The sequence below is a fragment of the Equus przewalskii genome, chromosome 2 (genome assembly GCF_037783145.1).
Source record: "Equus przewalskii isolate Varuska chromosome 2, EquPr2, whole genome shotgun sequence".
In the NCBI taxonomy this organism is placed as follows: domain Eukaryota; kingdom Metazoa; phylum Chordata; class Mammalia; order Perissodactyla; family Equidae; genus Equus; species Equus przewalskii.
The window spans coordinates 58,075,575-58,092,955 of record NC_091832.1 but is presented as its reverse complement, the minus strand read 5'-3'; the positions used below and the strand labels follow the sequence as shown (position 1 = coordinate 58,092,955).

Genomic DNA, 17,381 nt, shown 5'->3' with positions numbered 1-17,381 from the left:
AGAAAATTAAATTTCTTTCCTACATCCATTTAATTTTGCAGTTGCTGCATTTGAAACAAAGCTCATCTGATTTGCCTAATTAAACAATTAAAGAGTAAACTAGAAGCTTTATACTTTGTCTCTGAATGAGTGCTGGTTCTTTTGTTGCTGTTTCCTTCTTGCTGATGGCATGGGGCCACTTTTGGATATAAGCGTATTGTTGCTTATGCGCAAGAGCTTTTCATATATCAAGTATTTGTTGTTTGCCAGGTTTCCTTTTCTCAGCACATATTGAAGCACAGTGTGCATGCTTTTTTCCTTTGGTAGTCATTGGTACAAATCCCGTTTTACCCAATAGCATTTTCTGTTCATGTGGGCTTGCAGAATGCAGTGGTTCTTGAAGGGCAGCCGCCACCACGGTGCAGCTAGTGAACTGAATTGCAATCTGAGATGTAATTCCTGTGGTCTTTGTATGTATCATTGGAATTTCATTAATGTGCATAGGATTCTTCTTGACGTTTTTCTGGAAGTTGCCAAAGCTGGGCACCAACAATGTGAGAGCAGGGTCTAGAAGTGAAGAGTAAAGCAAGCAATCACACAGGCCTCACAGAAACTGCTTCTGCTTCCGAAAGCCCGAATCACTTATATTTCCTTCCTTTCATCTGTTAAAGTGTATTTTCTTCAGATGTAATTATCTGTGCTATGTTTTCTGTGGAAAACCAAATTTTCAGTAATGGATGAATAAGCAGACATATTGTCTGAGGTTATATTGAACTGTTAGCGATAGCTAGGCAATTGTTTTGTTTCTGGCACTAGGACAAAATAATTTGGAAAGGTGTCAGGTTCACTTTACTCATTCCTCTGGTCTGAGCTCTCTCTGTGCTGCCAAGTGTTATTTTGTTACTGTGCGACTATGGGTAGTTGTAGGGGAGTGGAAATGATATTGGACTGGAAGGCAGAAGACAACTGGACTAGAATATGTTTAGTTTACTACTTCTGGATCTTTAGACAGGGTGTTCAACCTCCTTTGTCAGAACAAACCTCTGTTTTTTCATCTGTCAAATAGGGATAGTAATAATGTAATTCACAAAAGGCTGAAGACTAAAGTAAAGTTTATGTACAAAGACTCTGTAAGTCACAGATTGCTTAAACAAAGTTTAGATATGTTGATAGTGGGAAAACTTTGTGTCTTCAAAAGTAAGAATTTTATGGCGGTTAATACTGCCTAGAGGTAGAATTGGCTTTCTTGTGATCTAATGAATTCCCCATTACTGGCCTGTTTAAATATTCTCTCCAGTCTTGAGAATCTATAGTTCAGTGATATTCTATTACTGAAAGAGGGTATTGAATCTGGTCTTTTGGGTAATTCTCCTCATCCTGGGATGGTATGTTACTGTATTAGTAGTTATCTATTGCAATGTAACAGATGACCCCCAGAAAGTAACAGCTGAAAACAGCAGACATTCATCATCTCACAGTTTCTATGGGTCAGGATTCTGGGTGCGGCTTAACTGAGTGGTTCTAGCTGGGCTCTCTCATGTGGCTGCAGTCAAGTGTCGTCTGGGGCTGCCATCATCGCAGGGCTTGTCTGGAGTTGGAACTGCTCACCTAAGTGATTGTCAGCAGGCTTCAGAAAATCTCCTTCCAAACTCACTCCTGTGGGTGAGGCCACCTCACTCAGGGCAGTGGTTTCTTCCAGAACAAGAGAAAACAGCCACGACAGAAGCCATGGTCCTTTTATAATCTAACTTTAGAAGTGACAGGCCATCACTTCCTCTGTGTTCTGTTTGTTAGAGGCAAATCAGCAAGTCCTGTCCACCAAGGGCTGGGGATGATACACTGGCACTGTCTTAGAGGCTGCCTGCCATGGGTGGATGACACACAGCCTTGGTGTGGTGAAGTGGAGTTGGGGTAGACCTGACTTCCCAAGCCTAGTTTTGTCATTCTGAATTATATCTAGTTATTTTTAATGTTCTCAAGTGAAAGCAGTTTTTTGAATTTGTTGGAGCCTATTTCAATATCTTACCAGTTTTAGTATAGTGAAGATGAGTATCTTTTTTTCAGCACCCTTGTCTGAACTGTAGAAGTGGTTGTGTAGAACATGAAACCGATGTTAGTGGTTTTTGAAGGGCTATCAGAGGGAATAAAATGAAGTATGTTCAACATATCTTTTGTTTTCTAAGACTGTAGTTGTACCTTATGTTTTAAAAATTGACAAGGTGCTTGATAGCTTGTAACAGCAATACTTTCTGAGCCCTTATTCAGGCTTCACAGAGACTCCAAGTACGCGGTGGTTATGGAGTAGATTGTGGGTAATCAACCTTTGACCAGATAACAGATAATATCACCAGTGCTCGGTTCCTCTAAGGAAGATTTTGTAGGCATTTAAGAAATCATCCTTTTTTCTTCTGAGTAGTCTGCTGACTTACAGTATCATGTTCTCTGTTAAAAGTGGATAAATTGACATAGAATTAATTTTTATTAAACTGAAATAAATATAGGCTTCATTGTATTTCCCTGTCTTTTCTCAAAAACCAAAGCTCTCTTTTGCCGAAAAGCTGCTTGGCAGAGAAGAAAGAACATGGGCCTGGGAGTCTGTATACCTATATTTTAGTCCTAGCTTTGTCCTTAAATTTGTGTTTGACCGTGAGATGTTGTTTCACCATTTCTGACTTCAAATTTCTCATGGTGTTTTTGTCCAACTTTAAAATGCTGCCAAATTAATTTTCTCCTCTAGGACAGTCTTGGGGGTAACAGCAAGACAGCCATGGTAGCAACTGTGAGTCCGGCAGCTGATAACTATGACGAAACCCTTTCAACTCTGCGGTATGCAGATCGCGCCAAGAACATCGTGAACCATGCTGTGGTGAATGAGGATCCTAATGCACGAATTATCCGAGATCTCCGGGAAGAAGTAGAGAAACTCCGAGAGCAGCTAACCAAAGCAGAGGTATAAGGCACAGCCAAGTGGCGCTTTAGGGGTCTGAGAAAATCTACTAATGCTAGAACTTGAATTTTCCTCTCTTCGCCATAAGTGATGAGTACCCCACTTAGAATTTTTGATTTTCCTATAGGAAGAGAAATTTTTTTTTTTTTAAAGATTGGCACCTGAGCTAGCAACTGTTGCCTATGTTCCTTTTTTATTTTCCTTCTTCTTTTCCCCAAAGCCCCCCAGTGCACAGTTGTATATTCTAGTTGTGAATGTCTCTGGTTGTGCTACGTGGGACGCCGCCTCAGCACGGCCTGACAAGCGGTGCCATGTCCGTGCCCCGGATCCAAACTGGCAAAACCCTGGGCTGCTGGAGGGGAGCACATGAACTTAACCACTCGGCCACGGGGCCAGTCCCCTAGGAAGAGAAATTTAAGATGAGTAATAAATAAAGGAAGACAGATAGATTGTCATAGTTGAAATTTAGGGAGTTTTTTCAGATGTTAAAGGATTGAAAAGGAAGAGAGAATAAAGGGAATTGAGAAAATGTCGCTTGCCACAGTATAGGCATCTGAGAAGAGGTATAATAGAATAAGGGAGAGAGAGAGACACTTGCAACAAATCCGTATAGTTTAATTTTAGTGCAGAAAATGGTGGAGAGTGGGCATAGACTAATTGGAAGAAGAATCAGATTTTTGTTGTATCATTTGTTCACAGGTTGAAGTCAGAACGGAAATCTTAAGCAGGTCTTACACACCTTAATAATCTAGTTTTTCTGTGTTGTGGGTTAATTATATTTGTAGGAAAAAATAATTTTATAGCAGAAGTACCCATCTATTTAACGGTACTCTATTTCCACTGTCCTTTGTACATTCTATGATGTGTTCCATTACTGAATTTGAAACCTACACAATTCTAACCTACAACCAAATGCTCATCATCTTGTCAAAAGTGGAATAAAATATCAGATTCAGGATCTCTGCTTTATTTAGCATTTCTCTTCCCACAATTTCCCAGCACTGTGAGACTCTTTCCTGGGGCTGGGACCATCGTGCTCTTCTTACTCATAACTCATTTTCTAGTATGAAATTGGTAAAATATATGATCAAAACAATTATCTTGAGCCTGCCCTGAGGGCCTAGTAGTGGAAGTTTGGCACACCGCTTTGGCAGCCTGGGTCCGTTTCCGGGTTGCAGAACCACACTGCTTGTCTGTCAGTTGCCATGCTGTGGCAGCAGCTCACTTAGAAGAACTCAAGGACTTACCACTAGGATATGCAACTGTGCACTGGGGCTTTGGGGAGGGGCAAAAAAAAGAGGAAGATTGGCAACAGATGTTAGCTCAGGGCAAATCTTTCCCTTCCAAAAAAGAAAAAACCCCAGTTATCTTATTTTTGCCTGTTGAATTTTATCCTGTTTTTATAGGAATAATTTTACAGTTCATCAAGATTTTTTGAAATTTTCTTTCTGTATTCATGGTATTAATGACACCATCCAGGTTGTAACATGTACGAATTTAGTCTGTGTGTATTTGCATAAATACCTGAAGTCATCAATAAAGACTAGATGAGTCATGTGTATGAGTCTAGATGTAAGACCTATTGGGATTTAAGAAAAGCCTTGATAGCTTGAACTCTCCGTCTCCTTAAATGTAATTAGATCTGCACAATAACAATGGGTTGAAGGAAGCGGAAGTAGTTGTCTTCCTTTCAAGCCCACCTTGGATAACTGAGTGAGTTTGTGGGACCCACACTGTTGGGAGGCTGTGCGTCAGTGAGTCACTGTTAGGTCTTGGGTAGATCAGAGACCTCAGTGAGCTGTAGAGCTGAGGCGAGGCAGATTGTTACTTTTGTCCTGGATTTAGCTAATGCTTTTTTCAGGGCATCATGCAGACGTTTCATGATATAAACATTTTGCTTGTAGGCAATGAAATCTCCAGAGCTAAAAGACCGGCTGGAAGAATCAGAGAAGCTAATCCAGGAAATGACTGTGACCTGGGAGGAGAAATTAAGGAAAACTGAGGAGATTGCACAGGTTCGTGCTTCCTGATTAGAGAGAGAAACCTCATGGCAGTTTGTGCAGTGTGACTAAGATGGCCTTTCTGGTTCCTTTTTATTTTTAGCTTTGAAGATGGCAAATCTAGCACCATTAATAAGAATCTAGATCCAAGAGTCTATACTTTATGAAGTTAATTTGAAGGATAAAAAAGATGTAATTACAATCGATTGTTTATTATGTAGGAAATACTTTTTTAGGGTCATAAAATTTTTTTTAATGAAATACAACTACTTTGTCGCCTCTGGCTCTGAAAACTCAATTCTGTTAAGTGCGTTGCAGACCTAAAGAATGTGCCCTAGCTACAAAATTATTAGTGATGGATGGTAGGCTATGAGCTTCTTGCTTCCATATGACAACACAGTAAAAGTAATATGAAATACCTAAATCTGAGGTGACTGCCTCTCAGTTTTAGAATACTTAATATAGAGTTGAGAAATTTTAGGGTGAGAACATTAGCATTTGGAGAAAATCCTAAAATTTGCAAGTGTCTACGTAGTAAAAGACTCTCTGGCTTTCCTGTCAGTTGGTCATTCAGCCTCTGTTTTAGAAATGCATATGATAATGTGGAGCCCAGTGCCCTATCGAGCAGTCTTTTCATGATTGGACAACTCTAATAGTCGCTATTTAATCAAAATCTTTTATTCTTTCATTTCTGCTCATTGGCCTTCCAAAGCTAAGAGAATAAGTGTCCCATGTGTCTGCAGAAACTAATAAAAAGAGTAATAGCCAACATTTATTGGGTGTCCTTGTGTGTTGGGCCCTATGCTAAGCACTACTCAATATGGTATTTTATTTAATCTTCTCAACAGCCGCGCAGACAGGGCCTGTGGCTAGCCAGACATTTAAAGTCGCCTCTGCCTCTTCCCCTCCTTTTCTAAAGTTAAAAGTCTCTAGTATTCTCAAGGATTCCTTGTTTTAGGGAATATATAAACTTGCTACTTATTCAGTAAATTCCATCTTTAAATGTGCTGTCCAGAATCAATCCATATATCAGATGTTGTAGGACAGGACTTCTATTATGTAGTATAAAGCGGATGTTATATTTATATTAGTGCTGACTAGGATTTAAGTAGATTCTTCAAATATTTCTTATTATAGTGATTTTCAAAAGAGATAAAAAGAAGAGTATAATAAACCCACATGTCCCCATCACCCAGTTTCGTTAAAGATCAACATATGACTGATCTTGTTTTATCTATATCCCTGCACTGGGTTATTTTAAAGCATATCCCTCAAATTACAGAGAAGAGGATACACCAGAATATAAACTTGATTTCTCATTACATATTTCACTTTTGCTTTTCATATATTTTAAGTCGTTCTAGTAATTGTTCAATTTGGAACTAATTTGTGTGAGTATTTTGAGCTATTCCAAAACTAAAACATTGACTTTGAAGCGCTGCTGTCCTTGGGCTGCTTTGCTGGTACAAAGCAGGGCAGATCTAAGTGAGATTGCAGCGTGAGGGAGCTTATCTTTAGCATCTGTCCTTACCTAGCCATCCTCTCCCTCTCTCAGATGTCCCTTTTCGGGACTATGCCTGATTTTATCCAGCACCTCATTCAACATCTTATCTTTCTCAGCCCCTAGGCTGTAGTGCTGCTGAGCTTTCTCCTCTCTCACTGGAAAAGACCTAGTCTGTTGACCTCTTTGCGATACAGACTAGTATTTCCCAAAATGTATTTCTGGCAGTATAGCCACAAATTGTTAATAAGTCTTCTGGGGAAAAAATGGTCCATGGTCAGATAACTGGGAAAATCTGGTTGAACTAAGTTAAATGGATTTGTTTTTTGAAGGACTTTTTACATCATTTTTGGGAGTCTGTTTCAAGTCAGCCAGGCTCTTCGTAAGTCCTGTGTGCTCTGTGACATCTTGCTCTAGTATGCCAGTCCCTGCCATTAATTCCAGTGGAAGCTATCTGGAGCCATTTGACCCTTAAATCATGCAGTACTTTACTATTCAATTTTTCATTTATACTTTTATTACCTAATGAATTTGGAAGGTTCTCAAGAAAAAAGGCCACATCTTTTAGTTTTAAAAGTGTTTGCTCAATAATACTTTTGAGTAAATGTACAGAACCCTAGGTTGACTAATTTCTAAGCCCAGGGCCATATCTCTGATACCAAATTGTCTCCTATTTTCATCCTTTATACTCTCACTAAGAAATGCACACTTAAGTGAAATGAAAACCTTGAGATAGATCAGGGGTCGGCAACTATGCCCTTGGGCAAAACCTGGTCTCCCACTTCTTTTCATGAATAAAGTTTTGTGGGAACACAGCCACGCTTCTTTGTTTGAGTATTATTTATGGCTTCATCAGCAGAGTTGAATAGCTGTGACAGAGACCACAGGGCCCAGAACGACTGAAATATTTACTACCTGACCTTTTACAGAAAAAGTTCACCAGCCTCTGGTATCAGAAGTAATATTTAGTGGTATCAGTAAACATAACTATGTTTTATCCTACAATACTTTTTTATTTTACAAACTGATTCTTAGATGTTGCGAACTTTTGTTTTTTTTTGATGACTAAGAACTTCAAAGTTTTTGGTGGCAGATATAATGGTGAATTGACAGTTTCCACCATTGTATTTTTTTGATTTAGATAAAAATTTTGTGGTATTTTTACCATTATAAAATCTCAAGTGACAGGAAAATACATAAGAAGTAGTGTAAAACAATAGTTTACTATCACTGATAATTTAGAGAATTAGTCATTAATATTCCTGCCTCTAGTATAGATTTGGTCAATGACCTTGGACAAACCTATATTCAGTAACATTCCATATTCAATAATCAATATTGAGCAAAAGTCAGAAAGTCATTATTGGGGAGTATGGGAGTAGTTGGAAATAACATTAGTAAGCTTGGCCATCCTCTAGAGGGCTTTGAATGTCAGACTCAGATTTTTAGATTTCACCAGTAGGAGCTAGAAAGATTTTAGTTTATTAATTTATCTTTTAAAACATTTATTGAGTGTTTACTATGTGTCATATGCTATTTAGGTATATCCTGGCTGTTTTATATACATTATCTCATTTTAGTCCTGTCTTTTCCCTTACTCTGAGTGGCTTTACCTTTGTTAATTCATATATTCTTTTTTAGGCTTACCTTTGTTTCTGTACAATTAAAATTTTGCCTCTAGATGACAATAATCAGATTTCTTCTAGATCTTTGAATTATTTCCGTAGTGAGAATTAATAGAGTCATAAGAGTAAAGTAGAAGAAACTATTGTTTTACAAAAGTAGTATTTATTTATAGAAAATATAGAAAGGTTATTATGAAGAAAATTTAACTGTGATGCAGTCATCCAGAGAAAACTGTTCATATCTTTGCACTTTCTTTCAGTTTTTTTGGTGCACAAATTGACATACTAATTTATACCCTGCATTTTTCATTTAATGTTAGTTCATGAGCATCTACCCATGTCATTTGTAGAATGTCAAAAAAAAAAAAAGACATTTTTATAGAGGAATGTTTCTTCTCATTATTGGAATAATTCTTTAATTACCCACCAAGATTCCTACATAAAAGAGCCTTCCCTCAGAAGGGGCTACACAAAATATATTGGAACTGCTGTCCTCATTTTAGGAACATGGTTCTTTATCAAAAATAATAATTTCTTAGAATTGAGTGCTGAGAACCATAATGTCTAGTGCTAAACTACTCAAAACTTCCTGAAAGAACCCCAAAGTGTTTTTTGTTAGAAGACAGACTTAATTCAAAGGCCCAGAACCAGAATGTCTCCTTCCCTACTTTTGTAATAGTATACTTCTAAGTGAGATGTATTGACCGGGTTGCGGTGGCCATATAAAGTAGGATGGTATGCCTAGAAGCAACAAAATTCTGAGGCTATAATTTAGTTACACTGCAGACTTACTGTGTGGCCTTAGTTAAAAGACTTAGCTTGTCTTGTCTTTCCTTACAGTCAAAGGTCCTTGGTGGCTGTGACTCATTACTACTAGATATTTATACGTAGTCAAAGACACCCTTCTCTGCCCCAATTCATATACACCTTAATCAGGGAGCGTCGGTTGCAGGATTCATATGTATCTCCCTGTGTGCATGCATTCATATATTGTGGGGATTCAGAGACAGGTAGGCACAAAAAAGAAAGGTTCATATTCTTATGAAAATAGTGCTTGAATGCATATGCAAGTTTTATTTTGATAAATTCGCAACACTGATGTTTTGATGCTCATTGCTCGTGTGCAGGGTGCTAGGTGCTAGGACACACAGTGGATAGGTGGGATCCGTGCCCTCACAGAGAAATGGTCAAGTAAACAGTTACCAAGTGTGGGTCCAAGTATGCACCAGACAGAAGGAGCACTGTAAAATCCCTCAAGCTAAAGAGAGCGTTCTTGATGCTTTCAGGCACCTGGAAGATGTTCCATGTAACTGTGGTCCAGGCTTTGAGAGGAGGAGTGACATGATGTGAAGATGGAGAGTAAATGGGCCAGACTGAAGGGCCTGTTGAGGGAGTTTGGCCTTTATGCTTGCTGGAGGGGAGAGGAGGGGGTCACTGAGGATATCATGTAAGAGAGTATGTTAAAAACTTGGCTTTTTAGACAGATCACAGTTGAGTAAAACACACTTACATTTGTTCATATACACAGAATTAAATGAGAAAGGTGAATTCAAGATGTTAGATATTTTCAAGAATGAAAATTGAGAAGTCAATAGTATAGTTGGTTGCTATCTGTGATGGCTTTATTTCAAAATAAAAAATATTTTAATTAACAAAATAAAACAACATTGTATAGTTTAGAAAGAGAAAAAATGCAGTAATCTATAATACCTTGTCCTAAAATAACATATTTGAATTATACACTTATTTAGTAATTATTCTAATGTAAGATCTTTTATATCTTGCTGTCTCAATAGCCGTGGAATTAATACTTCTCTGATACATTTACAGGAGCGACAGAAACAGCTTGAGAGCCTTGGAATATCTCTTCAGTCTTCTGGAATTAAAGTCGGGGATGATAAATGTTTCCTTGTTAATCTGAATGCTGATCCTGCTCTGAATGAACTTCTGGTTTACTATTTAAAGGTGAAGTAATAGGCTTTGCTACTATTTTCTGCTGAGGAGAACAATATTTCCTAGTGGTTTTTTTAAACTTGGAGAACCATGCTCAAAACTAATGAGCAAATTGGTTTTTATTTGTGCAAACTCAAGTGTAGAAAAATCTTGGGTTTATGGGATCAGTTTCTCTTTTCAGTCTTTGATGTCATTCAACCTAGTAAATTAAAAAATCATATTCCGATATTGTTTCCAGGAAATTAGGTAGCTTAGCTACTATTATTTAATATGATTTATACCAGGGAGTTAAGTAGATAACTTTAAAGCTTAAAGAATGACTTTTAAAAGTAAATGATTCGTTAGGAGCCTAAAGCTTTTGTGATTGATATGAAGCACACCTTTTTCTGAGTGGTTTGTTAGCTTGCAAGAGGAAATGTTTAAAGAAAGTTATGTTCTTAGGACCACTTGATGTGAAATTTGTGTTTCCAGTAACTCTTAGGAAAACTTAAAAATTTGGATTATCAACTTATAAAAAAAGAGTTAAGTCACTTAGAGACTGAGAAGGTCAGAGTATGGAATAGAAAAAAACCAAATAGTGATATACGATGAAACCTCTAAGTTGTGGGACATATCAGGAAGACAAAAGACAACTTTAGAATGAGCATGAATCCTGAGACACTACATAGATTATGAGGAGCTTGCCAAAATTGCCTTTGTCAAGCCCAGAGCATAAATGAATTATATGATGGACTCTTAATATGCGGTTAATAAATGTTGGGAGGAAAGTTTTTGCCCCCTCATAGTACAGGAACTATCCATGTGAGTTTTACTCAAGTGACTAGCATAGTAAAGATAATGAGCTAGTAAATCTGGAAGTAGCTTTAAAATTAGAGAGATGTGTCATTTCATTTCTAGAGAGACTGAAGAATTCATGACACGTTGGCTAATTCTCAGTTTTTGTCAAAGATATCTTGGGATAAATGTTTTTGTTGTTTGATAAAGCTCTTTATTAATAAGTGTCTTACACCATGTTTTGTGACGCTGTGAGTTAAATTGTGTCTGGTCCATACAGTTATGTGTGCACTCTAGGTATTGTGGTGCAGTGGGAGCAACACCAGAGTGGGAGAGAGTGGCTTGTGTTCTAGTCCAGTCCCACAACTTAACAGACGTTTGGTCTCAAGTCCTTAGCCCCCTCCAGTCTACAGTTCTTCCTCTATAAATGGAAGTCGTCTTTGTCTGGCAACCTCCACAAGGTTCTTATGAAGATTAAATGATACTTGATATATAGAAGGACTTTATAAACAGAAGCACTATATAAATATAAAATATTCCTGGGGCCGGCCTTGTAGTCGAGTGGTTAAGTTCACGTGCTCCACTTTGGTGGCCCAGGTTTTCACAGGTTCGGATCCTGAGCTCGGACATGGCTCTCTGCTCAAGTCCTGCTGAGGTGGCATCCCACATGCCTCAACTGGAAGGACCCACAACTAAAATATGCAGTCATATACTGGGGGGCTTTGGGGAGAAGAAGGAAAAATTTAAAAAAAAAATTTTTTTTTAAGTATTCCACATTTCGTTTTCTCATTCGGTACTCTGTGTGGTACCTTATATATATTTTATCCTTGTCTATTGAAAACCATGATGTGTTGTCACGTCACTTACTGTACTTCCAAAAATGTTTGCAGCATTTTGTGTTAGAATTTCAGCTGTAGGTATTCATATGCTTTCGGAGAGATGCGATATTAGAATAGGATTTAAATAGTCTACACTTTTTATTTCTCAGAACTATGAATTCATTTTCTTTTTGATGTGATAAAGTTCAAATTGGGACACACAAACACATGCACCCAAGAAGAAAAAAAACCTGATTCATATCTGTTTCTTAACTGAAAAATTAAACAAAGAAGCTATTTAAAGACTTTTGGAGAGTACTCCAAATATTTCTGGTTGTCTCGTGTGGAGGTGTTGGGATTCTGTTGCAGACTGTGTGGTCAGCCCCGTTTCGGCAGGGTTTGAGGCCGTGTTGATTTCTTCAGTGCCCAAGCTAACCCCATTACAAAAGTATATTCATGACAAAGCACATTCAAGGGATGGTCTCGGTCCAAGAACAGTTTTTGCTTCAGTAAAGCGATACCATGATGTGGGATGGAGGAATTTGGAGGCTGAGCGTTTTTTATTTCTTTGCTTTCAAATTCTCAAGTCAGTCTAGATGCTGGGCAGATGATTTCACATCTCAGGGTGACTTTCATCACCCCGTCTGTAAAATAAGGGCACTGGATTAAATGATTTCTAACGTTCTTTCTAGTTCCAAATTGTATAGTTCTCTGCAAGAAATTTGTTCTGTCTAGAACTGGCATAGGCAAGGTATGGTGGCCCAACCATAGATAGGACATAACTCACAAGATAATTTGGTATTTAATTTTCGTATACAAGCAGTCCTTGCTTTGCATGGTTCCAAAATACACAAATTCCAGTTACCCCGATTTAGTAAGTGATGACACTGCTGCTGTTTGTGAGTTTCTAGATACACAGCCAGAGGAGCTCAGTGAAGGTGAATTTATCAATATAAATAATGAAAGTGGTTGTGATGATAAGAATGAAGGTTTCTCAAAGGGAGTGATCCCAGAAAACACTTCACAGTAAAGGAACTGTTTGGAGATATTTTGCAGCATTGAAAGCACAAAGGATATAAAATGGTGGAATCTTAGGAAGAAGAATGACAATTTGCCACGGCAGGGAAAATATGCACATTCCGTATTCATATTGAGTTACATGTTGAGAAGAAGGCAAGCACTATTCAAATTACTCTGGATAAGCTTTTAACAAAGAAATAAAATGCTTTAAATTTCAGTGTTTCTAATGTTCTAAATTACAGTGTACTAAATGAATATCAGTTTTTCTATTTTTTCGTTTCCCTATATGTTATAACAGTAAGAGAATTCTTAATGTTTTTACAGACTATTTTAAAGGTCACAGAATAACTGCAGTTTTTCTCATTGATTATTCAGATCTCTTTGCAAAGTTATTTTTACAGTCCTGCACCCTCGTGCCAAGTGAGTTCTGAGGTGTACTTGGAGGTTTACACCATCCAGGATGAGCCAAGCTTCTAGAGGGAAGAGCTGTTCCCCTCACCTTAAAAACCTTATGCTAGTAATATACTTTTTTTTCCTAAAAAGTTTTATAAAAACTTATTAGAAAAAAAAGGGGTGGATTAGCACCCAAATTCTAACACCCAGAGATGACCGTACTTCATAGTTAATATTTTATCTCTGTCCTCTGGATCTGTTCCTATATGTATGTGTATGGATTTATTCTGATACACATTTTTTTAATTACAGAAATGGGCTCATAGTATGATTCTAATCACACCTTTGAATTATCCACCAAATCTTTAAGGAGAGCTGCTCTGCTTATGTGGTTCTGGATTTACTGTTTTCACAAGTCAGCTATCAATGGCTGGGGAAGTGGGTGATTCTGAAGGATTTGGGACAAATTATACATGTATGCACTGGGTAAGACTTTGTACAATGGATTCAGCAGCAGCTTCAAAGTACATGTTGGTCCTCTAGCATGGCTCCCGTGGAGAGTAAACTGACTGTCGTCTCTGCCAGTGTTCGCAGTCGCCAGTTGGGGTGGCCAGAATGGCAGGGGCAGTAGCCACTCAGTGTTTGTGGAGCTGTGGCTTGGGCTTCAGGAAACCCAAGATGAGTAAGACGCAGTCGTGGCACGTTAGGAGTTCTTGGTTGGCAGCAGTTCGGCTCATCTAGTGTAGTAATGGAATTTGTAAAAGACAGAAAGATATGTTTCTTTCTTTCTTCACCTCCATTCCAGAAAAGCTGTCTTCAGGGTCTTGGTTCTGTTAAGCTAGGGAGACTTCTCGATTAAAGAATTTTGATTACTTAAATATGTAAAGAGTAACGAATACTTTTCTGCTTATTGCGCCTGGTACGTACTTACCTTTTCCTTGAGAAGTTGTCTGACAGGGTTAAGGGACTGCACAGACTGTACCAATATGCTCCTTTTCCTGCTTGTAGGATAGGAAAAGCCACCCTGTGAAATATGGCACTAATGAACACGTCCTCTCTCTCCATCTTCCTCCCCCACTCCCTCCTTCTGTTTCTCTGTCTCTCTTTCTCTCTCTTTCAGGACTTAGTTGATCAAAGCAAGATTCTCAAAACAGATACATAAAGAGTTGACTTATAAAGGAAGCAGGTACAGTAAATTCATAGGATAGTTAACTAGTCATCTTCAGTGAGATTAAATTTAAATGGATGAAGAAAGGATAAAAAGCAATTCCTATCCTTTGATTACTTCTGAGATTTTTAAATATAGTATTTTATATTTGCTAAAGTTTTCCCTAAAAGTAGTATACTTTAGAGTCATTATACCCATGGATCACAGAGACTGAAAAAGTATCCCTGATTATCTTATTTTGATTACTTTTTACTGTCGCAGCATTTACTCATTAGATAAACTTCTATATCAACCTATGATGTTTATTTTTTTCCTCAGACTCAATTTCTTCTTGCCGTGTTTAGAGCACAATGGGAAGACCTTCTCAAAAAGCTTATTGTCTGACTTGTTTAAACATTGAACAGTAAGGCTTTTAGAACTCAGTGTTTGAGATTGTAGCGAATCCTCATCCAAATCAGAATAGAATCCTTATAACCTCCAATGAGAGGTTTAAGTTGTCATTTATAACGTAAGCTCTATAATTGGGACCGTGTCTGTCTCTTGTCTCTAGTGGCTCAGTTCCCAGCTCAAAATAGGTGATCAGTGTAGTATTTCTCGAAAAAGTGAAATTTTCCTTCTAGAACTTGGATTAAACCTTTGCATATTTGAGTTAATATCTTGTCTCTGATAATTTTTACTTCAGTCTATCAACAGACATTTAGCACCCACCGTGTATTTGTACTATGCTTGTTGTTGGAGAAGATGCAAGAGTCCTGTAGAGTTTGCTAGCTAAGTAAGGGAGAAGTTGTGTGATAGTAAGTTGTGGTATTGACTCTCATTGTAGTCAGAGTTCAGAGAAGGGAGAAGTCAGTGCTGGCTAATGTGAAACCTTCAAGTAGAAGATGAAGTTAGAAGTAAGTGTTGAAAGATACTTTGTATTTAGAGGAAGGGAAGAGAAGAACATTTCAGGCAATGAGAACAAAAGTAAAGGCAAAGATGTGGGAGTGAACCTGTGTGCCATCTTGGAGTGTGGTAGTGGGAGCTGGTCCTGCACTCAAACTCCAACCTAGGGTATGGCTCTAGGCTTTCTCCACCTCTACTCCAGAGGATAGAAGGGATTCCAAAGGCACAATTAAGACTCCTGCTAGAATTTCTCTCTGGAGGAGGAAAGAGATTCTACATAGAAGTGGCCTAGGGCAAATTTTGGGGGATTTTTTTCTTCTTTTTCAGGTGATCTTGGGCCCTTTTTCTCTACGGACATTTTTTTCCTTTTTAAACTTCTCTTCACCTTGCAGTTGGTGTTGTAAGACAGAGAGGGAAGAACCAAAGAGAGGAATGGAGATAGGCATGGAATAGATTCTTTGACCTACTACTGACCGTCACAAAAGCCTTACTTGTAGTTTACACCTAGTCGAGCCCTGTGCTCCAGGTTATGGAGGTGTGGGTTTGGCCAGGAAGCCTCAGCTTATAGTGAGGACTATCATTTGCCTGGAATGTCCTCTCTATTTTATACACTACTTGAGGATTGAACAGGATTCCATGGGACAGTTCTGGATCCCAGAGCTTTGTTTCCTTGGAAACACCTCTGCAATGTATTTGAGAGAAGAAACCCCCAGAAAAGTGGAAATGAAAATACTAGAGGGAAGAGGCCTTTTACGAGACTGAGATCCCAGAAAAGATGGGAAGAATTGGGACTCAGAATATAATTAGACGAGTTTCCTGCAAAGAAGAGGAGAGAGTCATCTTCCATTGAGCTGAAGGGAATGCTAAGGGAAATTATTGTTTATTTATTATTCTTTTATTTTTATTTAAGGCCTAAATGTGCCAGGCCTTTGTTAAGTGCGTGGATTACCGTGGTGAGCAGGTCAGGCTGTTTGCTTTCCTGGAGTTTCCATGCTAGCTGTAGAGATGGACAGTAAACCCACGAACAGTCAGTGATATGTAAGGAATTTAAAAATGAGAGTGATGGGTGGCTATTTCTTGTTATCCATTCAGGATACACCTCTCTGAGGATGTGCCCTTAAAAGCTGAGATAGAAATGTTAAGAAGCTACCAATTTCAAGATCAAAGGAAGAACGTTTCTGACAGAGGGAACAGCTAGTGTGCTCAAAGAAAAGATAAAAAGCCAATGTGGCTGGATCATGTTCCGGGAGAGGGAGAGTGGTAGGAGCCTGGATAACAGAGGTAGGCAGGGGCCAGATTGCAGAGGGTTTTATAAGCCCAGGTAAGAATTTGAACTTCGTTAGATGTTCAAAGGGAAACTGCTAGAGGGTTTTAAATAGGGAGATCACATGATCAGCTGTTGTGGTAGGAGTGGATGGGGATGAAGGGGGTAGAAGTGGAGACATAGTAGGAGGCTCTTGTTTTCACCCCGGCAAGAGACTAAGATGTGATAGTAGAGGCGGGGAAAGTGAGCTGATTCTTTGTATGTTTTGGAGGCAGAATCTGTAAGGACATCCTGATTGACACGGGGCTAGGAGTAGCTGGTGAGGGAAAGAGAGGACTCTAGGATAGGATCTAAGCTTTTTCGTTGACTAACTGGGTGGTGGTAGTGCCATTGTTATTGGAGAAGGGCATAGAGTCATTGGGTGCAGGGGAAACAAAGGTTCTGCTTTGTCCCTTTCACTTTGAAATGTCATTAGACATCTAAGTTGTGCCACATAGGCAAGAAATAATGGTGACTGTGGTAGTGGAGGTGGGAGAATAATGGAAGTAAAGTCTGTAGTTCCTGGTCTGTGGTTTAATTTATCTGTAGACAGTATTTAAAGCCCATGGGGCTGGATGAGGTCATCGTGGTCAGGGGTCAGCAACCTACTTCCACAGGCCAAATCTAGCTCCCTGCCTGTTTTTATATGGCCCAGGAGCTAAGACTGGGTTTTCCATTTTTTTAAATGGTTGAAAAAAAATCGAAAGGAATCGTAATATTTTAGACATATGAAAATTACATGAAGTTCAAATTACAGTGTTCATAAATAAAGTTATTTGGAAAGTAGCTACACTTGTTCATTTGTATATAGTCTGGCTGCTTTCACACCACAAGGGCAGAGTTGAGTAGTTGCATATAACTTGTAAAGCCTAAAATATTTCATATCTGACCCTTGACCATGGCATATGAAAGGAGAAGGTGGTCAAGGGACACATCAAGGTCATTTTGGCATTTAGTTATGTGTGGGCAGTCAAATGTTGAAGCGCGTAAGAGGGAGCTTGATTTTTATGTCAGTTTT

General features: G+C 38.6%; 1 protein-coding gene across 4 annotated transcripts in view; it reads left to right on the top strand.

Moving 5' to 3' along the window:
* The window catches only part of KIF13B (kinesin family member 13B), a 188,655-nt gene that overhangs the window by 83,494 nt on the left and 87,780 nt on the right, over positions 1 to 17,381 (top strand). For all 4 annotated transcript variants that reach the window (XM_070611418.1, XM_070611416.1, XM_070611417.1 and 1 more), the window contains exons 11-13: positions 2,717 to 2,929; positions 4,831 to 4,941; positions 9,883 to 10,017. In XM_070611418.1, coding sequence (XP_070467519.1) covers positions 2,717 to 2,929; positions 4,831 to 4,941; positions 9,883 to 10,017 — 459 coding nt within the window. The remainder of the gene's footprint in view (positions 1 to 2,716; positions 2,930 to 4,830; positions 4,942 to 9,882; positions 10,018 to 17,381) is intronic.